The sequence below is a fragment of the Malaclemys terrapin genome, chromosome 1 (genome assembly GCF_027887155.1).
Source record: "Malaclemys terrapin pileata isolate rMalTer1 chromosome 1, rMalTer1.hap1, whole genome shotgun sequence".
NCBI classification, from domain to species: Eukaryota; Metazoa; Chordata; order Testudines; family Emydidae; genus Malaclemys; species Malaclemys terrapin.
The window spans coordinates 6,933,964-6,958,850 of record NC_071505.1 but is presented as its reverse complement, the minus strand read 5'-3'; the positions used below and the strand labels follow the sequence as shown (position 1 = coordinate 6,958,850).

General features: G+C 48.3%; 1 protein-coding gene across 1 annotated transcript in view; it reads left to right on the top strand.

Moving 5' to 3' along the window:
• LOC128830334 (collagen alpha-1(VII) chain-like) overlaps positions 1 to 24,887 on the top strand; it is a 181,470-nt gene that overhangs the window by 122,684 nt on the left and 33,899 nt on the right. The window contains exons 60-68 of the mRNA XM_054016154.1: positions 109 to 144; positions 2,639 to 2,773; positions 7,135 to 7,257; positions 13,742 to 13,858; positions 19,018 to 19,083; positions 21,959 to 22,039; positions 22,144 to 22,194; positions 24,607 to 24,642; positions 24,773 to 24,826. Coding sequence (XP_053872129.1) covers positions 109 to 144; positions 2,639 to 2,773; positions 7,135 to 7,257; positions 13,742 to 13,858; positions 19,018 to 19,083; positions 21,959 to 22,039; positions 22,144 to 22,194; positions 24,607 to 24,642; positions 24,773 to 24,826 — 699 coding nt within the window. The remainder of the gene's footprint in view (positions 1 to 108; positions 145 to 2,638; positions 2,774 to 7,134; positions 7,258 to 13,741; positions 13,859 to 19,017; positions 19,084 to 21,958; positions 22,040 to 22,143; positions 22,195 to 24,606; positions 24,643 to 24,772; positions 24,827 to 24,887) is intronic.

Sequence of the window (24,887 nt, the reverse complement as noted above, 5' to 3'; positions counted from 1 at the left end):
CTTTTCTTTTTAAATGTATATTATATCCATGCACATAATATCTATTAATGTGGTGTGTGCTACACTCAACATATATTCATTGGCTAACACTCTTCATTCCTAATTCAGGATCTGGAGAGACTTTTTGAAGCCTATGGGATCAAGGTATGTGAATATTTTACTTTCTTTCTGAACGTTTGGCCCACTGCTGGCTCGCAGCCAGTTCCAGATGGAAATGGGACAGGGGGTGGGGCCCAGCTGGCCGTGAGCTGGTATGCAGCGGGGCGCTGTGCTGACGGAGCAGCAGGAGGAGCAGCCGGCCCCGTGCACTGCATCTTCGCCCTGCCACCAGCCTTGCATGGCCACCCCCTAGGGTTGTCGACTGTCTAATCACACAAACCCAAACACCCTTGCCCCGCCCCTGCCCCTAGGCCATGCCCAGAGCTGGCTCCAGGCACCAGCTTAGCAAGCAGGTGCTTGGGGCGGCCACTCCGGAGAGGGGTGGCACGTCCAGCTATTCAGCGGCAATTTGGCGGAGGGTCCCTCACTCCCGCTCGGAGTGAAGGACCTCCCGCCGAATTGCCACCGAAGTGCTGCAGATCGTGATCGTGGCTTTTTTGGGGAGGGGGTGTGCTTGGGGCGGCAAAAACCCTAGAGCCGGCCCTGGCCATGCCCTTGCCCGTCCCCTTCTCCAAGGCCCTGCCCCCACACACTCCATCCCTCCTCCCTCCATCACTCGCTTTCCCCCACCCTCACTCACTTTCTCTGAGCTGGGGCAGGGGCTGGGGTGTGAGCTCTGGGCTTGGGGGTGGGGCCGATGGGTTCGTAGTGTGGGAGGGGGCTCCGGTCTGGGGCAGAGGGTTTGGGTGCAGGAGGGGATTCTGGCTCTGGGAGGGAGTTTGGGTGCAGAAGGGGCCTCAGGGCTGAGGCAGGAGCTTGGGGTGTAGGCTCTGAGAGGGAATTTGGATGTGGGAGGGGGCTCAGGGCTGGGGCAGCAGAGGGTTGGGATGCAGGAGTGGACTCAGGGCTGGGGGTTGCGGTGGGGGGTGCAGGCTTTGACATGAAATTTGGGTGCAGGAGGGGGCTCAGGGCTGTGATAGGGGGTTGGGGCATGGGAGGGGGGGGGGCTTTGGGTGGCGCTTACCTCCAGTGGCTCCCGAAGGTGGCATGTCCCTGCGGCTCCTAGGCACAGGCATGGACGGCCAGATGGTTCTGTGCAGTGCATGCTGCCACCCCTGCAGCTCCCATTGGCCGCGGTTCCTCGCCAATGGGAGCTGTGGAGTCGGCGCTTGGGGCGGAGGCAGCATGCAGAGACTCCCTGGCTGCTCTTGCCCGCACCTAGGAGCCAAAGGGACATACCGCCGCTTCCAGGAGCCATGCGGAGCCAGGGCAGGTAGGGAGCCTGCCTTAGCCCCGCTGCACTGCCCCCGTCAACCAGACTTTTGGCCTGTTAAAATCTCCAGCATTGCTTTCAATAGCAACCAGGAGATTGAGGCCGATTCCGGGAGACTCCTGGTCAATCCGGGAGGGTTGGCAACCCTACCACCCCCATCGTTGGCCACTGGACCCTCCTCCCCCACTCACCGCTGGTGGGCGGGCGGCTGGCGAGCAGGGATCCAGCCAGCAGCAAGACCCGCCTGTCCTGCTGGATGGGAGACAGGAAATACGGGACAATTTGCCCGTTTTAAAGAAAAAGTCGGGACACCTGCAGGAGGGCTTAAATACAGGACTGTCCCTTTAAAAATGGGATGTCTGGTCACCCTAGCTCTCCCTTTCCTGATTTCTCCAGACTTCCCCTCCCAGGACCTCTCCCTGACAGGGACACCCAAAGAGGGGGGCTACGGGGCCATCACTTTTAAGAGCTGTAAGGGCATGCGACAGGGTGGAGAAGAGCGAATAGGGAGCGTGGAAGGAAACAGCAAGGAAATGGGGCCGCGGGGGAAGGGTGGTGCGAGGGCAGGGCCTCGGGGGGGAGAGGCGATGCTGCCCACCCTCTTCACTGCAGTTTGCTGATGAGGCACAGGGGCACTAGCCCTGAAGGCCAGTCCCTCTTAAATAGCTAGTGTCACCTAGAGACAACCCCACCCCCATCTCACTGTCTGGAATGCCTTTATCCAGTGCTGTATCCCCATCGCATAGAGGGGAAACTGAGGCACAGAGCTACCAGATCCTCCGTGTACTGAGGATCCTGACTCCTGTTGAAATCAATGGGAGTTAGGTGCCTAAGTACTTTCGATGAGCTGTGCCTAGGTCATAGACGGAGTCTGTAGCACAGAAGGGAATTAAACTTGGCTTTTCCGAGTCCCAGCCATTGGCCCCGCCTCCCTCCACAGCAGAGGTAGAGCACAACTAATCAGTGTCCAGAATGACCTCGGGAGAGATTGGTGAGCATAGAAGTGGTACACACACTTGTGGTGAAAGTCTCCCGTGCTGGTAATTCTGGGACCTTTCACCAGAAGGCAGTTCCACGGGGTACTGGCACTTCCTGGAGATCTGCAGGCCTCTGTCTGTCCATGTGCCAGGCAACGCCCCTGAGTGCATGTGTATCCTACTCTCACGTTGAGTGGGTTCTGCCTTTCTCAGTTACCTTAGGGAGCAGCGGGGGACAGGGAGAGAGGTGGTCATTGTTTGATCATTGATTGTTGATGTGCTGTTGCAGCTGGCGCTACTGAAGGAACTGACCGATCTGCTCCTGAGGGATGGGCTTGAAGCGCTGATCCAGCGGCGAACCAGCTCCAGGAAAGGCAAGCCCGCCAAGAAAAAGGAGGGATCTACGCAAGCTACGGACTATGCTGTGAGTATTCATCCTCCTGAACTTCAGCGGCATCAGAGAGAAGAAGGGGAGGAGAGCGGGGGGAAATGGAGGCACCGAGAAATGGCTTATTCAGGGCTCCAGAGAAAGTCATTGGCAGAGCCAGGAATAGAGCCCGTTCTCATTGACGCCAAGTCCTGTGGTTTCAATATCAAGATCTTCTTTCCCTTCCCCTCCCCTGCGGTGTTATCATTGCAAGGAAGAGTGGGGCTGCTGGTAGCAATGGTGGCTGGGAGCTGTAGGAGGACAGTTTATTGTCATGCAGATTCATAGAATCATGGAATATCAGTGTTGAAAGGGACCTCAGGAGGTCATCTAGTCCAACCCCCTGCTCAAAGCAGGACCAATTCCCAACTAAATCATCCCAGCCAGGGCTTTGTCGAGCCTGACCTTAAAAACCTCTAAGGAAGGAGATTCCACCACCTCCCTAGGTAACCCATTCCAGTGCTTCACCACCCTCCTAGTGAAAAAGTTTTTCCTAATATCCAACCTAAACCTCCCCAACTGCAACTTGAGACCATTGCTCCTTGTTCTGTCATCTGCCACCACTGAAAACAGTCTAGATCCATCCTCTTTGGAACCCCCTTTCAGGTAGTTGAAAGCAGCTATCAAATCCCCCCTTATTCTTCTCTTCTGCAGACTAAACAATCCCAGTTCCCTCAGCCTCTCCTCATAAGTCATGTGTTCCAGCCCCCTAATCATTTTTGTTGCCCTCCGCTGGACTCTTTCCAATTTTTCCACATCCTTCTTGTAGTGTGGGGCCCAAAACTGGACACAGTACTCCAGATGAGGCCTCACCAATGTCGAATAGAGGGGAACAATCACGTCCCTTGATCTGCTGGCAATGCCCCTACTTATACAGCCCAGAATGCCGTTAGCCTTCTTGGCAACAAGGGCACACTGTTGACTCATATCCAGCTTCTCGTCTATTATAACCCCTAGGTCCTTTTCTGCAGAACTCCTTCCTAGCCATTCGGTCCCTAGTCTGTAACAGTGCATAGGATTCTTCCGTCCTAAGTGCAGGACTCTGCACTTGTCCTTGTTGAACCTCATCAGGTTTCTTTTGGCCCAATCCTCTAATTTGTCTAGGTCCCTCTGTATCCTGTCCCTACCCTCCAGCATATCTACCACTCCTCCCAGTTTAGTGTCATCTGCAAACTTGCTGAGAGTGCACTCCACGCCATCCTCCAGATCATTAATGAAGATATTGAACAAAACTGGCCCCAGGACCGACCCCTGGGGCACTCCTCTTGAAACCGGCTGCCAACTAGACATGGAGCCATTGATCACTACCCGTTGAGCCCGATGATCTAGCCAGCTTTCTATCCACCTTATAGTCCATTCATCCAGCCCATACTTCTTTAACTTGCTGGCAAGAATACTGTGGGAGACTGTATCAAAAGCTTTGCTAAAGTCAAGGAATAACACGTCCACTGCTTTCCCCTCATCCACAGAGCCAGTTATCTCATTTTAGAAGGCAATTAGGTTAGTCAGGCACGACTTGCCCTTGGTGAATCCATGCTGACTGTTCCTGGTCACTTTCCTCTCCTCTAAGTGCTTCAGAATTGATTCCTTGAGGACCTGATCCATGATTTTTCCAGGGACTGAGGTGAGGCTGACTGGCCTGTAGTTCCCCAGATCCTCCTTCTTCCCTTTTTTAAAGATGGGCACTACATTCGCCTTTTTCCAGTCATCCGGGACCTCCCCCGATCGCCATGAGTTTTCAAAGATAATGGCCAATGGCTCTGCAATCACATCCGCCAACTCCTTTAGCACCCTCGGACGCAGCGCATCTGGCCCCATGGACTTGTGCTCATCCAGTTTTTCTAAATAGTCCCGAACCACTTCTTTCTCCACGGAGGGCTGGTCACCTTCTCCCAGTACTGTGCTGCCCAGTGCAGCAGTCTGGGAGCTGACCTTGTTCGTGAAGACAGAGGCAAAAAAATCATTAAGTACATTAGCTTTTTCCACATCCTCTGTTACTAGGTTGCCTCCCTCATTCAGTAAGGGGCCCACACTTTCCTTGACTTTCTTCTTGTTGCTAACATACCTGAAGAAACCCTTCTTGTTACTCTTAATATCTCTTGCTAGCTGCAACTCCAAGTGTGATTTGGCCTTCCTGATTTCACTCCTGCATGCCTGAGCAATATTTTTATACTCCTCCCTGGTCATTTGTCCAATCTTCCACTTCTTGTAAGCTTCTTTTTTGCGTTTAAGGGCAGCAAGGATTTCACTGTTAAGCCAAGCTGGTCGCCTGCCACATTTACTGTTCTTTCTACACATTGGGATGTTTTTTTCCTGCAACCTCAATAAGGATTCTTTAAAATACAGCCAGCTCTCCTGGACTCCTTTCCCCCTCATGTTATTCTCCCAGGGGATCCTGCCCATCAGTTCCCTGAGGGAGTCAAAGTCTGCTTTTCTGAAGTCCAGGGTCCATATTCTGCTGCTCTCCTTTCTTCCTTGTGTCAGGATCCTGAACTCGACCATCTCATTGTCACTGCCTCCCATCTTTTGCTTCCCCTACTAATTCTTCCTGGTTTGTGAGCAGCAGGTCAAGAAGAGCTCTGCCCCTCGTTGGTTCCTCCAGCACTTGCACCAGGAAATTGTCCCCTACACTTTCCAAAAACTTCCTGGACTGTCTGTGCACCGCTGTATTGCTCTCCCAGCAGATATCAGGATGATTAAAGTCTCCCATGAGAACCAGGGCCTGCGATCTAGTAACTTCTGCTAGTTGCCGGAAGAAAGCCTCGTCCACCTCATCCCCCTGGTCTGGCAGTCTATAGCAGACTCCCACCACAACATCACCCTTGTTGCTCACACTTCTAACCTTAATCCAGCGACTCTCAGGTTTTTCTGCAGTTTCATACCGGAGCTCTGAGCAGTCATACTCCTCTCTTACATACAATGCAACTCCCCCACGTTTTCTGGTGATTTGTAGTAGCTAATACTGTTATGCCATCATATTATGTTGGAACGTTTTAATGACTGCTATCAAGTGGGTCTTTGATCTTGTTAAAGCGTACAGGTGAGGTAACCACCCTTCAGGCTAAATGAAAGGAGCAAGTAAGCTACTTTATGGAGTGAGATAATTGGAGACAATAGAAGATATTGCCCAAGGCAATCAGACACGTGGCAAAACCTGAGCAGGGCTAAGCCATGTGGGCTGAGAGGGTTCCCTAGGACTGGTTGCAAATCCAGGGACTAGAGGATTGCTTGGCAAACTGTTTGTGTAGGTTAGAAGTAGAAAGCCAGCAGAAAATGAGAGCAGCTGTCATGGACACAGCCCTCACAGGGACCACAGCCAGAGATCCTGGGGGCACAGGACTGGCTGGAAAGGCAGGATTGGAAATTGTGAGCAAGGAAACTGCCCGCTGTTGTTTGTTTCACTGTGTTCAGGGAAACCGGACTTTTTCTACATTCTTTACAAATAAACAGGATCACTCCAAAGAATATATCTGGCTCGCATAATCAATTTCTGCCCCTAACAGAAACAACCCAGCCAGGCCCTGAATATTGGCTGATTGCTTGGGCCAAAGGGACAACAACATTTTAACCGACTCACGGGGCTTTTCACCTTAAAAAATCCCAGAGTGCTTTGGGCAGCCATCTGCTGCAAATGGCCTGGAACCAAACCATCAGAGCCAAACATCCCGGAAACGTGGGGTGTTTGAAATCTGAACCCAGGTCCAGATGGCCCTTCTCTTGACAAGCGAATGCAAAGCCTGGATGTGAAAAACCCCAGGGGTGTTTGAAATTGTTGTGCAGATTTTGGTTTTGTCTACACAGCAAGCGACAGCAGGTCTCAGAGCCCCGGTCTGCAGACTCCAGCGCTCAAGGCTCGCGCTACCAGCACTAAGAACAGCCGTGTAGGTATTCAGGCTTGGGCTGGCTCTTGGGCTCTGAAGCCTAGGGAGGGGGAGGGGCGTCTACACCGCTGTTTTTAGTGCTGGAGCCCGAGTCTGTAGATCTGGGCTCTGGGGCTTGCTGCCGTGGACTGTGTAGACGGACCCTTTGTGACCTGGTGGCCCCATCCCTACTGCACCCATTCGGCCCCATTGAAATGCAGCCACCTCTGGGGAGGGAGAGTGGCAATCAGCTGGCGCACAGCTATGGAAAGAGGGGAAAATTTGGCCAGTGGTGCTGGAGCTAATCTCTACAGTCCTCAAGAGTAGCAGGCGCTCACCACAGAGAGCGGACAGGCTTCCTCTGCAAGACCTTCAAACAGCTGGTCTCACGGAACTCAATTAAATCTACCAGGAAAGGCTCACGGTCTCGTCTGACCCACTGGGAGCCCATGCTAAGATCACTCAACTGGGTCTAACCACTTTTCTTGGGATTTACAGGCTTCGTTGAAGTATGATTTTTCTAGCGACCCTCATACCAGTATAGAAGTCACTGAAGAAGACCTGAGTATTGATGTCGGGCATCAGCTTACAGTTCCAGCAGCTGTAGGACAATCTACTAAGGTAACAATAAGTTGAGACGGTTTAGTAGGATTCATTCTTCGCATTTGGGGTTAATGGGTAGCTCCTAGGTTACTTAGCCGTTACTAGGCTGTCTTCTCTAGGCTATGTTCATGTTCTTGCACAGTGCCCATCACCCATGGCAATCTGAACACCCTCCAAAGATAAAGTCAGCGGTTAGCATCTGTTTCTCCATTTGACTAGTATTTTCAAAAGAGCCCAGTGTTGGTCTAACTTTTTTCCCTCTGAAGTCAATGGTACAAATCTACTTGACATCATTGGAAGCAGAGTTTGGCTGAATGCAGAGAACACTGGTACATTTCATCCTTTGGTGTTGCCATTTCCTGATGGGACGGTTTGGATCACAGAAACCCCCTTGGGACTGCCAACCGATGTGCCAAGACTACTTCTGCCCCTGCTTTCCCTGCCAGTTTGGGACTCCAGAGCCCTGCCTGGTATAGCAGTTTTCAGGTATATAAAAGGGTGTCATAAGGAGGAGGGAGAGAACTTGTTCACCTTAGCCTCTAAGGATAGAACCAGAAACAATGGGTTTAAACTGCAGCAAGGGAGGTCTAGATTGGACATTAGGAAAAAGTTCCTAACTGTCAGGGTGGTTAAACACTGGAACAAATTGCCTAGGGAGGTTGTGGAATCTCCGTCTCTGGAGATATTTAAGAGTAGGTTAGATAAATGTCTATTAGGGATGGTCTAGGCAGTATTTGGTCCTGCCATGCGGGCAGGGGACTGGACTCGATGACCTCTCGAGGTCCCTTCCAGTCCTAGAATCTATGAATCTATGAATCTGGTTGTTCCAGACATGCTTGCCAGCCACAATCACAGACCCAGGTCTGAATCACGTCCTACAAACTGCAAGCTTAACTGAAAGCAGCTTAAGAAGTGTTCCTGTCTTTAACACTCAGATGCCCAGCTCCCAGTGGGGTCCAAACCCCAAATAAATCTGTTTTACCCTGTATAAAGCTTATACAGGATAAACTCATAAATTGTTCGCCCTCTATAACACTGATAGAGAGAGATGCACAACTGTTTGCTCCCCCCCAAAGGTATTAATACATACTCAGAGTTAAATAATAAGTAAAAAGTGATTTTATTAAATACAGAAAGTAGGATTTAAGTGGTTCCAAGTAGTAACAGACAGAACAAAGTGAATTACCAAGCAAAATAAAATAAAACATGCAAGCCTATGCCTAATAAAGTAAGAAAACTGAATACAGATAAAACCTCACCCTCAGAAGTGTTCCAGTAAGCTTCCTTTTACAGACTAGTCTCCTTGTAGTCTGGGTTCAGCAATCACTCACACCCCTGTAGTTACTGTCCTTTGTTCCAGTTTCTTTCAGGTATCCTTGGGGTGGAGAGGCTATCTCTTAAGCCAGCTGAAGACAAAATGGAGGGGTCTCCCAGGGGCTTAAGTAGACTTTCCCTTGTGGGTGGAGACCCTCCCCTCCCCCTGTGTAGAATCCCAGCTACAAGATGGAGTTTTGGAGTCACATGGGCAAGTCACATGTCCATGCATGACTCAGAACTTACAGGTAGCAGCCATGGTTCACATGCTACCTTGAACGTCCTCAAGTAGACGCCTTATGTGGATTGGAGCCTTCCAAGATCCATTGCCCGTTAAGTGTTTCTTGATTGGGCACTTAACTTGCAAATTCCTTTCTAAAGAAGCTGACCAAATGCCTTACTAAGGCTATTTAAAATCAAACAAGTGTACAGTCAATATTCATAACTTCGAATACAACAGTGACACACGCATACAAATAGGATGAGTACATTCAGTAGATCATAACCTTTACAGAGATATGTTACATGGCATATACAGCATAAAGCATGTCCCAGTTATGTCATATATATATTCATAAGCATAGTCCCATACAGCATTATGGGGTGCAACGTCACACCTGAATCCATTGTGGGGCTTTTCTAATTTTCTCTGGATGAAAGGTTTGCGGCAGCTCATTATCTGCGTACCCCCCCACCCCATTCCATGAGCAGCTCGGTGGCAGGGAGTGATGCTTCTAACTGTGTTGTTATTTGAAACCCAGATACCAGTGGCTTTGTCTTCATTTGTCGTTGGTTGTTTCATAAAATGACTGGCAGAAGGGTGGTCCATTGGTTACGATGCTAGCTGGAGACTCAGGTTCAGTTCCTGCTCTGCTACAGACTTCTGGTATGGCCTTTGCCAAGTCACTTTGGAACAGATTTTTAAAGGTATTTAGGCATTGCTGCACTCAGTGCCTAACTGATTTAGAAACCTAAATCTCATTGAAAGTCAATGGGACTTAGGCTTCTAAGTCAGTTAGGCATTGAAATGTGGGCAAAGCAACATCGAAATACATTTTAAAAATCTGGGCCTTAGCCTCCCTTTGTTTCAGTTCCTCATCTGTAAATCGGGGCTCATCGCATTTTCCAGCGCTGCAGGGGTAAGATAAAAGCATGAAAGGTTGTGAAGTACTCAGATACCCAGTATCTCCTGGAGACACTTGCCCAGGATCGCTTAAAATGGAGTGAAGTCCTACATGATGGTCCCCTGCATTTTGAACTTGCTCGCCGACAAGCTGAAGAAGACAAGAGGTGTAGAAGGAAGGAGAGACTGGCTTCCAATCATGGTCAATAGCCTCCTGCTGAGATTGAAAACATCTGCCCTCATTCCGATAGAACTTGTGGTTCAAGAATTGGCCTTATCAGCCACCTGAGGACCCATAACTCCCATGGAGATGATCATACTCAGTAACGAGTGATCGCCCATCATCATCATCATCACTCAGATACCACGTTGGTATCCAAGCTAGATAGCATTAAAGTGATTGCAGCATGGGATTATTAGCACTTCTGTAGCACACAAAAACAAAGTGCTTCGCAAAGGTGGATGAGTAGCATTATCCCCATCTCACTGAATGGGGAAACGTCAGTTCAGAGAACTGAAGTGACTCACACAAGATCACACAACAGACCTAATAGAATAGAATCCAGGTCTCCTAGTTCCAGGCCTGTGGACCCATGTGAATGCAGCTCTTTGGAAGACGCCGGTTAGCAGGAAGCCTCTAGTCACACACAGATATTTCTTTCCACTGTGCCTCTTCAGCCCCCTTTCCCTGTTTCGTTAGGATGTAACAGGTCAGAAGAAACCTTTGGTTGATGGGACAACAGCCATCAGTCCTGGTGACTACACCAAGATGGAAGTAATGGTAAACCAGATGCGCTCATGTCAGAGACAGCCGGAGGCTGAGAAACGGGAAGGCCGCCCTAGAGCTCTGAATGCAACTCGGCTACAAACTAGCCAAGAAGAGCCCACTGCAGGGCGACAACATACTGCTGAAAATACCTCTCTTGAGTGCCAAGAGGTGGATGGGTCGGTAATAAGGGAGAAGGAAGAGGTAACATTGAAAATCCCTTTGCACGCTTAGCAGCTTATATTTGGTTTGTATGCCCAAGCTAGACCTGTTTGTTGTTGAGCATCTCATACACCAGGTCAGACCCAACAAAGGTGCTTCTGTGGAATTTATAAACAGAGACATTCTCTGTCTGAGGGTATCTTCCCATTAACCCCAACTGAGACCAAAATGTCCCCACAGACTCTCTGAATATTGCTTCTGATGCTCATTGAGGTGCCCACCTCAAAGCCCCGTTATAAAGCAAAAGGATTGGTCAAGCAACCAAAGGAAATGGGCCTACTTGTCCATAGCTTTCTGGAGACACCAACCTCACAGCCTGCTTCCTTTTAAAGCCCTCATGTGTGGAGAGGGTGATGTTTATATAATTTCCTTATTTCCCAGAATGCCATGCCCCAAGCCGGGACTACAACATGGCAGCCAAGAGAGACTACATTTCCCAGCCATCCTGCTGTCTTGGATCTCAAGTATCCCTGAGCCTGACCACTCCCTTTCTCTTTCTGCCAGGGGAGTTCCAGCCCACCCTACTCCTGAGACTCCAGGCTTGGGCCTTAAAGCTGGGATCACCTGCATGAGCCTTGTCATAAACTTCAGACTGTTTCCCCAGTTAATTCCTCCCCCTCAGCGACTGGGCCCCCTGACTGAGGGGAATTTTTAAGTGGCAAACATGGGACAATGTAGTGTTGGCCCAAGAGCACTCCCTTGGAAGTCTCAAAGGGCCTATTTAGTCCATTGCACCCACTGAGGACTGTGTAGCCTACAGGAAACCCGTCACCCACCACCACAGAGAGATTCCAGTCATGGTCTGTGCTGGGATTTTAAAAATTAAATCAGATTTGCAGTGAGGTGCAGCCCTAGACACGGACATTCTCCTTTTCAGCACCAGCAAACATGCCCTGCTTCAAATACTGTCCCAATCCTCGCAAAGAGAAATCGGCCCTGAGTGCTCTAGTGCCGAGAGGGCAGTTCAGTCTCCATGCCCACTCCTCTCTTGGCCTCTGTTGAGAGTGGGTGCTAGCTGCCATGTGGATACAGGACTGGTTTTGAGATGAACAGAAACGCCACCTGGCTGATGAAGCCCGCAGATCGGATGGTGAACTGCCGAGTTTACATAGGGCCCCAAGAAATCTCTTTGGTTTTTTTTTGTGCTTAAATCCAGTCCTTTGCAGATATCTGTTTGTTGGAAATTGAGCTTACCTTGTGTGACCGGGGTCCCAGTGGGGGCCAACTAAGGTTACTCAATTAGGGTGAACTGCAAAGAATGGGGCAGAGAAACCCCAAAGCTGGTGGATATTCCGATACTTAGATTTACCAAGCCAGCATAAAACAGCTTCTTTATTACCTTACTGGCTGCCCAAAACCCAACAACACAGTTCCCTTAAAGCAAACCAGCCTCAAACCTCCATCCAGGTACCTAAGTCAAATATGATGAAGATTTCTGAAAATCATATAAAGAAAAGGTTCTACCAATCCCAAAGGATCAGACACATTATCGCCCAGGATAATGAATATTCCAGATCTTACCCAAATACACGCTACAGCCAATTCTTATTAACTAAACTAAAATTTATTTAAAAAGAAAAGAGAGAGAGTATGGTTAAAAGATCAATATATATATACAGACATGAGTTCAGTACTTAAGGTTCAGATTCATAGCAGAGATGGTGAGCTTTGTAGTTGCAAAAAGTTCTTTCAGAAATAGTTCATAGGTTATAGTCCAATGTCCAATATCATTGCAGGGTGTTCTAGCTTAGGACAGGGATCTCAGTCCTTATGGCTTACGCTTCCCTTGTATGAAGCCTCAAGCAGATCTGAGATGGCAGAATCAGGACCCACAGTGTCCTAGCATTCACTTGCCCATGCAGTGCTGGGTAAACAAGAGGCTTTTGATGTAACCTTTTGCTTTCTAACCACCACCAGTAATTAGTTACACAAATGAACATAGGGCAATTTATCCATTAGGCAGTCTATCACAAACTTCCAAGAGACATATAGACAATGACATTACTTCACCCAAGATTCATCTAAATGTTAATATTCCCTTTTGATCTCTGAATTAATAGTTATAGTGACAGACAGGAATTGTCTGTTTAAATGGCTAGCGTCTAAGATACATACAATTAGTGTCAAGTATCAGAGGAGCTTCTGCTCCAATACGTCTGTTAGTCTAGAAGGTGCCACAGGACTCTTTGTCAGTATCAGAGGGGTAGCCCTGTTAGTCTGTATCCACAAAAACAACGAGGAATCTGGTGGCACCTTAAAGACGAACCGATTTATTTGGGCATAAGCTTTCGTGGGTAAAAAACCCACTTCTTCAGATGCATGGAGTGAAAATTACAGATACGGGCATAAATATACTGGCACATGAAGAGAAGGGAGTTACCTTACAAGTGGAGAACCAGTGATGACACTTCTAACAATATAGGTTTGCATTTCAAAGTTCTAACCTATCTACCAGGAATGGCCCCCTTTACCATTCGCATACCTTTCTAACATGACTTTAAAGATGGGCTTTGGGTCATTCCGCCTGCAATAGGATAGCGGCTGGGCCCTCACCTGCAGTGTAGATAGCGCAAGTTTAAGTCCCTGATCTTCCTGCCTCTCCCACATCCCACCTGAATGCCCTAACCTGTTGATGCATCTCTGTGGCCAAAAAGTCCATCCTGGACCTGCAAAACCTTCCCTGTGACATTTTTATCAAAAACGATACCGTTCCCTGAAAAGTTTCGGTTTCAATGAATCGGTGTTTTCTGACCAAAAAACATTTCTTCAAAAAATTCCCACCCAGCTTTATCCATAACCCATAACCAGCCTCCTGAACTACTCAGACTGCCCATGGTCTGCTTTTAAACAATACTCTTGTTGACAGCAGTGTGTCCTGATTTACAACGGAGCACTCAGGAGTCGGCAACCTTGGCTGTGCATCATTGTATGTGTAGTGTTTAATTGATCGTCATATTGCTATTGAATATCTGATAAAGGGAAAGGGTGAGTGTGAGTAATAAGACTTTTACCTCATGGACTGTATGTGACATAGGAGAGACGTGGTGCCTTAAAGAGAAATAACCTGCTTTCTTCAGGCTCGGCAGAACCCAGCTGGTCTTGCTCTGGGGTCAGAACCTCCTGCACTGGGAAACATTTCTGAGGAGACACCAGAGCCCTTGAAGAAGAGGAGGAAGGAGAAAGACGTGAGCAGAGTAAGTGCTTTGCGTGGAGATGTATAAAAATGTCCATTCGCTGACTTTCAATTAATCTCTTCCCACACGTGACCCTAAAATAGACACTAAGGGAAGCTGCAGCCAAGGGGCTAGTGTTGATTGTTGGGGATCTACAAGAAAGTTTTGCCTAGGCTGGTCATTAAGAAAAGCTTCTGAACTGTCAGGGCAGTTAAGCACTGGGACAAATTATCTAGGGAGGTTGTGGAATCTCCATCAATGGAGGTTTTTAAGACAAACATCTGTCAGGGATGGTCTAGATCAGTGGTTCTTAACCTTTACTGCAGCCTGCACCCCTTTGGTTCTCAAAATATGTTCTCGCACCCCTTAAACCTAGATATATTTTTGTTTGTATATTACAGTAATTGTTAAAAAATGTATAATGTTAATAAATACATTGGTTTGATGAAACAAAGTAGTTGTACTTACGTGCCTGTGCTGAATTTGTTTTTTCGATGATTTACCTTCTAAAAAAATCTGGCATGTTGCAACCCCAGGGGGTGCATGCACCCCAGGTTAAGAACCACTGGTCTAGATACTACTTAGTCCTGCCTCAGTGCAGGGGACTGGAATAGAATCATTGGACTGGAAGGGATCTCAAGAGGTCATCTAGTCCAGTCACCTGCACTCGTGGCTGGAGTAAGTATTATCTAGACCGTCAGTGCTTGGCTTAGGAACTCCTGAAGTCTAGCTCCGCATTCTCTCGGCTTCAGTTGGTTGGACCAGGCTGCCTCTGACTTGCTGTCTTCATTCTCTGCCGTGCTCAGCCAGGCTCCATCCATAGTCAGAATATCACTCCCCAGGAAATGGGTCCAGGGAGCTTCTGGCGCCCCTGAAGAAAAGGCCCTGGGGAACGGAGGAAGGAGAAAGGAACCAACAGAGTAAGCCTCTGCACAGGCAGGGGTTTGACACCCTATGCCGTGTCTGGAAATCAACGAGTCTCCCTTGTCCCACCTGAGCCCGGTTGGGGGGGGATTTCAGGGTAGGACCAGGAGATTTGAGGCTTTCACCCCTTCTATGTTGGCATTTCACGCCTTTGTATTTCTCTGCCCTTCTGCACATGCCTAATTACATCCCCTTCTCGGAGCCTGAAACGAGCCACTTTGGTGTGTGCGTAGCCCAATGCCTGACAATAATAAACCAGCATGTTCAGTCTTGTGCTCCCGAGTGACCCTACACTAAGAAACCAGTGCCCTCAGCTCAGCAGCTCTCCAGCAATAGAACATAGAACCAATGGTCCATCTAGCCCAACATCCTGGCATCCAAGAGTGGCCAACGCCCTATGCCCCTGTGAGCTAGCGATGAGGTTAAGAGAGGCACAGTAAGGAAATCCACTGTCATTTTCAAGCATCCAGGTGTTTATTAGAGAGAGAGAAATATTATTTTAGAAAATACTGGGAGATACGCTGGCCGGGTCCTTTGAACTGAGCTGAAAACCAGTGGTGTATCCTTACAAATACTGCTGCAATAATAGGCAGTGGGTTCTGGGTAGTTTGCGGCAATGATGCACATCAGGACGAAATCCAACTCTGATTAGAACAGACCTGCTGCCACTCCCCTCGCTTCAGGCCACAATCTTCTGCATAATGCCCGGCTCTGTCCCGAGATTTCAGAAGGAATTCAGATGCAAATCAGTGTAACTGTGAGCTAGTGTTCTGGGACCACTAGAGGGCGCCTGGAACATATGTATTGTAGCTCTGGGAACAGGTTCTCCGAATAAGCACACTATGGGAACTGGCAGGTTTCAAGATCTCTCCTGATGGTATATTTGTTTCTATTTCACTTCCCTGATTTTCCTTCTCCCTTCTCCAAGGGATATTTGAATGAAAACAAAATTCTTGTTGCTCAGAAGCACAGTCTGTGACCCAGATGTTCCTACATATCTAGCAGCGGTTAGCACTTGAGTCGAATCTGGCAGAGAGCCAGCCTATTTTAGGAGTTTCTTGGAGCCTCTCCCTGGAGAGGAAAGTCTTGTGGTTAAAGGGCTACAGCAGGAACCAGAAGATCTAAGTTTATTCTGTGCTCTGTTACCGATGTCTCTGTATGACCTTGGGCAAGTCCCTTAGGCCTCCGTTTTCAAAAGTTGCCCCTCTTTTGGGGTGCTTCAATAGTAGGGTGCCCAACTGGAGACATCTAGGCTTATCAGGGGTGCTGGGCGCCCACAGCTCCCATTGATTTCAATTGGCATTTTGGGTAGAAATCAGTCCCCAGGGGTCTCAGGTTTGGCACCCCAAAATTGGGGCTCCCCAAATCCATGGCTACTTCTGAAAATGTCAACTTCATTCCTGCAAGTTGTTTCATGTCAGCAGACCCATGGGGCTCCATGCGGGGGCCGCCCCCATGGAATAATTCATGGGCTCAACCTTTCCGTGCCTCAGTTTCCCCATCTATAAAATGGGGGTGATAATACCCATTCATCTACTTCACAGGGGGATTGTGAGGCTAAATGTATTGATATGCTTAGATTCTGCACTGATGCGTGCCACAGCAGTGACTCTGAAAAGGATATGGGGCGATAGAGAACAAGCCACGGGACATGACCTCCCCGTACAATGCTGTGGCAAAAAGGGGCTGCTGTGATTCTTGGCTGTATAAACAGGGAAGTAGTGAGTAGGGAAGTGATTTTCACCTCCGGGTAGGGCCATGGTGAGACTAACACTGGAGTGCTGCATCCAGTTCTGGTGTCCGCATTTTTAAAAGGCTATTAAAAACTACAGAGGGTGCAGAAAAGAGCCACGAAAATGATCTGAAGACTGGAGAAAATGCCCTATGGTGAGAGGGTCTGAGAGTTCAGTCTGGTTAGTTTGTCAAAAAGAAGCTTGAGAGGTGACTTGGTTACACCATGTAAGTACTTCCGTGGGGAGAAGCGAGCAAGTACTTAAGGGCTGTTTTCTCTAGCAGAGAAAGACAGAACAAGAGCCAGTGGCTGGAAGCTGCACCCAGACAAACCCCAGTTAGGATTATACCTAACTGGTGTCTACATTTGGCACAAAGGGATTAGTCCCTCGAACAAACTGGAAAGGGGAGAAGCAGATTCGGGGGTGGCGGAAGCTTCCTAAAAATGGGGGGGCCACCAACACTAAACTGTGGCCCCACCCCCATGCTACCCCCCCCCAGACCCCGCCCCCACGATGCCCTTTCTCCCTGAGGCCCTGCTCCCATGATGCCTCTTCTCCCAAGACCCCACCCCTCACTCACTCTTCTCCTACCTCCCCCTGCCCCATCGCTTGCCCTTATGGATGGTAAAAAGTGGGAGGGCCATGGCCCCCTGTGCCCCACCCCTCCTTCCAGTACCCCTGGGTGGATTCGCCATCTCTTGTTGTCTTCAGCTCAAGATTGGCCGCCCTTCTGGACGCTGGGCTTCAGCCAAACACAAGATATGCGTTCGTCAAACCCAGGTTATTGGCAGACGTGCCAAACCTGCGGAAAAAGCGCAGAAAGTGGGCTTGTTTTCAGCTTAATTGGCTTGTGAGTTGCTTGTTGGCTAGTTTTTGGCTTGTAGCTTGTTGCTTGTTTGGCTTGTAGCTTGTTGCTTGTTGTAGCTTGTTGCTTCTTTTTTTTTTTTTTTTGATCGGCTCCCAGCAAGCAGGGGCAAAGGGGGTAAGCAGGGGCAAGGTTGCGAGAGAGTCAGGTGCACAGCAGGCCCATCACAGTCCCAGACTGCACGCCAGGGGGATCTAGTCACAGAGTGTTGGGGTTCTTAGGGATTGGCTTGTTTTCAAAGGGGATTAGCTTAATTTTTGGCTTATTGTGAAAGTCCGGGTGCTTATTTACCGCTTGAAAGTTGGCAACTGTGGTTATTGGGCTCAGCTGGGTGAAATGTTGTGCCAGAGGCCAGACGAGATGATCTAATGGTCCCTTCTGGCCTTCTGCGAATCCGTAGAAAAGCCTAGACATTAAGTCAGGATCCCCGGGTTGTAATGTCGCGTTTAGTTCCTATGGCAATAGTTATGGGCCCATCCCTGCCAGCACTCACTCCTGAGTGTCATCGCACTGAGACCAAACCCAGAAAATTCTGCCTTCAGGTGAGGAACAGTGGGGAGGGGAGCAGAGAAACAGCTAGACCAAAAATACCCTACTTTCATGCAAATGACCCTTGCACCATCGAGGCAGTATTGGTTCTACAGATGGAACATTTCCCAGGAGTTCTCAGTAGGTCTGCAACAGGCCCTTTCATTCTGACAGCCAAACGAAACCCTCCGAAACGCCAAAGCCCATTCTAATCTCAACTTCAGAGCAGTCTCCTGCTGTTGATTTTGATGTGAAACTCCCCTGGACTTCATTGCGGGTTCTGGGTATGCAACAGTGGCAAGATACCAGCTTCCCTCCCCTCTTTACTTGCAGCGTGGCTCAGGTGTCTTTGGTTAAATAACCACATACCCACCAGGGGGAAATACAGCTAGAGATAAATATAGCCGGTTGTTGTCCCCCTTAGCAGCAGCTCTAATCAGGAAGCATAACCATTAAAAGGTTCATGGGGCCCTTGACAGGTGTTGAGTTGACAATAACCCAAGCAGTTGGCTCCAGAGGTCCAATTTCTTGGTGGTAGAAGAGTTTACTAAAAGTGGGCTGTGGAATCAAATTAACTTGGTCGGAGAGAAAGGCAAAGCCAACCCAAGTAGTTGTGTCATACATAAGAACGGCTGTACTGGGTCAGACTAAAGGTCCATCTAGTCCAGTATCCTGTCTTCCGACAGTGGCCAATGCCAGGTGCCACAGAGGGAATGAACAGAACAGGTAATCATCAAGTGATCCATCCCCTGTCGCCCATTCCCAGCTTCTGGCAAACAGAGGTTAGGGACACCATCCTTGCCCATCCTGGCTAATAGCCATTGATGGACATATCCTCCATGAACTTATCTAGTTCTTTTTTGAACTCTGTTCTAGTCTTGGCCTTCACGACATCCTCTGGCAAGGAGTTCCACAAGTTGACTGTGTGTTGTGTGCAAAAATACTTCCTTTTGTTTGTTTTAAACCTGCCGTCCTGGATGGGAAGTAGAAGTTACTTTCCTCCATTTGAGTAATAACAGTAAGAGTACTGCCGGAGACCTCCCATCCAACCATCTTGGCCACTGCAAAGAATCCTATAGTGCCAATGCCAAGAGAGCTCCCAGTCTGAATTGTGCTGTTTTCTTTTGCAGCCTCATCATTCAGTGGGCAACAATGGTTCTTCTGAAGCAGCTGATACAGTCCTCCCAGACATAAAGGTAACAGGCCACATCTGCTTGTCCTTGCTTAGCTCCTTCCACATCCCCCGCTCCACAGGAGGTAACATGTTTCAGGTCTTCGTGAGCCCGGCCTTGCTCCTGGAAATTGCTCCGTGCAGATCATTGAAGTCAACCTGGGCGCAATGGCAAAGATGCACAGAGCAGCTTGCAGGCCTGGAGCCCTCGAGATAAAAGGTTCCTGCTATAGTCCCCGTAGCTATTATTCTGATTCTTTATTTGTAGCATGTAGGAGCCCCAGTCATGGACCAGGACCCCACGATGTTAGGTTTGTAAACATGGGAAAGTCACGTCACCGCTCTGGGCCTCAATTTTCCCATCTGTAAAATGGGGATAAAGATACCTCTTTTATAAAGTGCTTTGAGATCTACTGATGAGAAGGGCTAGATAAGAGCTGGGTATTCATATATAATTATTAATATATTAACAAATAGACAGTCCCCGCCCCAAAGTTTACAATCTAACCTAATCTATCGAGTCCCTTATCTTTTAAATTATGTCATTATAGCAAGCACAAGTAGCATCCACTGTAGTTAAACTGTATAGCTTCTGTTTATCACCCTCTTTTCCCATCCTTGTAACTTTCCAAAACTTTCATTTTGGGGGCTGAAACTTTCCTCTCTTGGTAAAACCTTCCAGGTAGGAAAGTGGGGTTTTTTCCCCCCAAGAGCATTTCAGCAAATTCCTTTGGGTTGTCTGGAGTTTGACAAGGTGGGGGAAGGAACCAAACCACCGCTTTAAAAAACATTCTTGTAGATATCATAAAATCCACCCACCTAAAGGGCATACTCGTCTGCACCCGCTCAGTGGGGTGCACCAGTGATGTCTGGCCCGAAGCAAGAGGATGCACCTGTTACAGCTTTGGCTAACAGAGCTGGGTCTTTTAGCAGTACAGGCTCATGGTTTAGGATCCAGAGGTCACAGGTTCTATCCCTGCTGCTGAAGACCTACCTGGAGTCTGTTGGACGACTAGGAATGAATAAGACTAATGGGGGAAATTACCACAATTGAGCTCCCGTGGTGGAGATGAACATGCGATACTCTTACCACATAGCTTCTTCTTTCATAAACCCCTCTTCTGGCGGAAGGACTGGGGCCAGGAAAACACTGCTAAACTCAAGCCACACAGGAAGTGCCCAACACCTTTGGGCCTGGTGCTTGCTCACATGGACAACGTTCAAGTTTGTCTTGCACCAACAGGCTGGTCGGTCAGTTATTAGATGCACGAGGACCCGTGACCATAATCTCTACCATTCACGAGCGGTTCCCCAGTCTCTTCTTTCCCATTTCCAACAACTCCCCTCTTCAGCTTTCTGCACTGTCCATCCCTAAGTAGCTCTGCCTTTTTGTCCCCTTCCCAGATGTGCAAGGATCATGAGCTGGTAATAAACCCAGAGGTACAAAAGAAGCCAGTTAATGAATTAAATTAAAGTGAGAACTAGTGGGCAGCTGGGAGAAATACTGTTATTTTGCTTTTTACTTCACTCCATTTTATTTTGGGGGGACGTGATGAGCGAATGCATTGATTTGATCAGTTTGGTTCCCAGTGAATTATTCAATGATTATTATTTATTTATGTGTATTGCAGCAATGCTTAGGAGCCCAGTCATGGCCCATTGTGCTAGGTGCTGTACGAACAAAGAACAAAACGAGAGTCCCTGCTCCAAAGGGTTTACAATTTATTCAGGGTAAAATCCTCTCCTGTGAAGAGGGCTTGCCTGGAACGAAGTGATGCCCCCTGTTCTTGTGTTGGCCCTCTGCATGGAGTCAATTTCATTCACACTTCCTGTAACAAATCACTTCCAAAACGTTGTAAATAGCAGACGGAAACCACCCTGGGCTTAGTATCAATATTTTCATGCTACAGTTCTTTTTCTCTGAGGCCCGATATTTCTGTCACAATGGGTTAGATTCTGATTCCCTTCCTCATGCCGAGTAGCACCGTATTGCACGGAGAGTCACATTAAAGTCAGTGGGTGATGTACATGCATCCCAGGTGAAAGTAACCAGTCTTATTTGCTTCATAACATGCAGTTACGTGTGAGAGGAAGAACGAGTTTGTAGTTAAAACACATGGGTGGGAATTTAAAAAATGGGGTTCTGTTCCTGACTCTTCCACAGACAAAGACCTACGATCCACTAGGGTAGTTGAGTTTATTTCAGCATGAATCACTCAACTCCTTTGTTTTCATGTCCTGGCGGTTCATGGTGTGTGAGTGGCGTGGGGAGTAATGTCTGGCAACTTCTAATTTCCTCCCTTTCAAAATACAGGAGCAGATAATTGGGTGCAATTAATATGTAGGAACTGCTATAGGCATCGAGTGTTTACTGCTAGGGCAGGTGACCCTTAGCACACTTTCTACCATATACATCTCACACGTATGCTGCCAGAACATCCCAAAACACAAACATTGCAAACATCTGTGAGTTGCAGATTAAGCCATTCCCATCTGGCCTTTCATCACATGTGGTGGTGGGGCCTTTGGCCATTAATATTCCAGTGCTTTCAGTGGAATATACCAAGTCCACTAAGCACCACAGCAGGTGTGCTGTACCTAGACTCAGCTAGTGCACCAAGCACCACTGCAGTTGTGTGTTACCTAGACATGGTTGGTACGTGTAATAGCCCAAAAGGTAGGTGCATTCTTCCTGGATGTACCTGGTATCTTCAGCAACACCGCAGGTGAATTCTACATGGACGCACCTGAACAGTTCAGTGACACTCTTGCAATTAACACTAGCAATTGCAATGTGTTGGCTTTTTTGAAGTAGCAGTAAAGTTATGGCACAGTGTAAAATTAAATAATCCAACTTACGCATCTGATTGCTTTAAGGGATGCTGTTTTCCTTCACGCAGGAAAATGCAGATCCAGTTGACGGGCCTGAGTTAACGAGCCATGTTAGAGTCAGAAGAACGGCTGAGAGACAGAGGCACATGGTAAAGACCCCTGTTTCCACCACCTCAGTATGTTATGCATGAGAGCAAAGCAATCAACACTATTTGGAAGGAAGTGGTAATAACTCCTTGTTGTCCCTATACAGGTTCACTCACCTGGTGCCGCTGGAGTTCAGAAATCCCCGGCTGGATATGTGGTAAGCGATGGCCGAATATCTGGAGTGTTTGCAGAGATAGTGCTTATGAGATTCATAGATTCATAGATTCTAGGACTGGAAGGGACCTCGAGAGGTCATCAAGTCCAGTCCCCTGCCCTCATGGCAGGACCAAATACTGTCTAGACCATCCCTGATATACATTTATCTAACCTACTCTTAAATATCTCCAGAGATGGAGATTCCACAACCTCCCTAGGCAATTTATTCCAGATGGACACTGGGGTAACAGCTCTTGCTGCTTTCTCACTCATTAAAAATAGTAATACACCTAGGGTGAGGGTGAAACGCTCCCTGTAAATAATAAACAAGCAGCAGCAGCTGCCAAGCCAGTGTCCCTTGGTACGGCTAAGTGCTCCTCCCAAGAGAGATGGGGAAGGGAAGTGTATGATGCTTAAAGAACCAGGGCCGGCTCCAGGCACCAGCCCACCAAGCATGTGCTTGGGGCGGCGCCTGGAGGGGGGCGGCGTGGCGGGGCGCTCCGGCCCGAGAGCGGGGCCGCGACTGGGCTCACCGCCCTCCCCCCAGAGCTCTGGCCAGTCAGGGATTGCGGGCCCGCGGCAGGGCTCGGCACCCTCCCCTGCCGCGCTGGGGGGGGGAGCGGCGGGTGGCTTTTTTGCCTAGGGTGGCAAAAAAGCCAGAGCCGGCCCTGTAAAGAACACAAGAGGAACAGAGAAACCAACGTTAATCACTGATGGAACACAATGGCCAACTTTGGGGAAGTTTTGTGTGTGCAACAAATATATCTATACCCACACACACAATTATACACAGCTGTTTTATTGTGGTTATGTATGTCAGATTGAACATGTGAAACTCTATTCTTCAGCATTAGAGCAGAGCAAAAATCGGGAGTGGCAGAAGGTCTCTAAAAGTGGGGGGGCCACCAGTGCCCGAACCGTACCCCCCCACCGCTGCCCCTTCCCTCTGTGGCCCCACCCCCACACTGCTCCTTCCCCCGAGCCTCGCACCTCCCCTATCCCTTTTCCCCAAGGCCCCGCCCTCGCACCACCCCTTCCCTCGAGGCCTCACTCCCACTCCACCTCTTCCCCCCCCAAGACCTGGCCCACACTTGCTCCTCTCCGCCCCCCTACCCCATCATTCCCTTACAGCTGATAAAAAGTGGGGAGGGGGGCTGTGGCCTCCTGACCCCCTGTTCTGGTGCCCGTGGCTGGAATTCTCGCTATTTCTACATTTGGTTTCATCCCAGATTGGGAAAAAGAGTCAGGATATCCAAATTTGTAGTGGAAAAAAAATTCAGAAAATTTGTTATTTGGAAAATGTCAAAATAGTTCACTTTGAGTTGGTTCAGTGTTAGACTGCATCTTCTTATGGTGCCGCAGTGCCTCATGGGAGTTGTAGGTTGGATGCCACATGCCCTTATTCCCCCTTATGGGCTGGGCTGCCTGGCCAAACTACATCTCCCATGATGGACCTCAGTCATGTGACTCTCACGATGCACCGTGCAGCTCAGTCAGAGGGAACCTGCACTTTCGGAAAAATTTTCCCTTTTAAAAAAAAAATCTTAGTGGAAACTGGTTCTTTTAAACAAGAAAGTATTTCCCTACTGTGGCCCCGATTCTGCAGCTCGGCTCGTGGAGGGTCCTCTCAGACTGCATGAATAGGAGCCCTGATTGGGAGCTGTGGTTGACACAAAGAAAATTTTTGTTAGGGAGGGGTAATGTGATGAACCTATTGCCATCCCTATGAGGGCAGAGTTCAGGTGACACAGTTGTGTTGTGTGTGAAGGAACATCTTAACTGGGCATTTCCTGCTTTATGTACGTTCCTTGTTGGGATTTTGTCTTGTAACGCTAACATTCTTTTTGGGGAGAGATGTGGAGACCTCAACTCAGCTTTACTGCCTTTCTAACCATTGGATTTGGGGCTCTGAAACCTTTTGTTCCTCAAGTGTTTGGGGAGCAAAAGCCACCTGAACTCCAGATAACCACGTTTGTTGTGAATCGATCCTAAAGTTTCACTTATTTTCCTTTTCATTGCACTTGATCATACTGAAAAACCAGACAATAGGCACATTCTGCTCTCGATTCCCACAGCCTAATTTCGGAACAGCTTCAATGAAATCCTTTTTGTGTCATTCGCCCCTATGTTCAATTGGATAAGGCTGCGGCTAAGTGACCCCTGATAAGTGTTCACTGATTCCTGCTAAAATGTAACCTGTCCACTAAATGCACCCAATTCACCACGGTTGGCATCGGGATGCAGTAAGAATGAATGGTTGCATTGATCGTGAGAGGTATAAGGTGCCTCCATGTTCAAATAGTTCTTTCCCACGTGTTGTGGATGAAATATCTCTGAAATATGAAATATTAGCATGCAATCATACGCTTTCCTCTGAAAACCTCCTCCTCCTCTGTTTTTTTTTAAATTCAAGACATATCCAGGACCTCAAGGCACAAGGAGGATCAAGGTAATACATTTATTTTATAGAGCTGTTACTACAGCTCCGTGCGTGTTAGATGCAGCTGGTTCTTCATCATTTTGTCCAAAATCTCCTGTTTTATTGTGTGTGTGTGGGGGGCTCTATTTTCTTTTTGCAGAAGCAGGAGTCAGACATGGTGGATCCAGAACTGGTGCCGTTCCAAGGTCAAAAGGTCTGAGTTTTTCTTTAACATTTTAACAAAACAAACAAACAAAAACCCCACAGAATCGGAG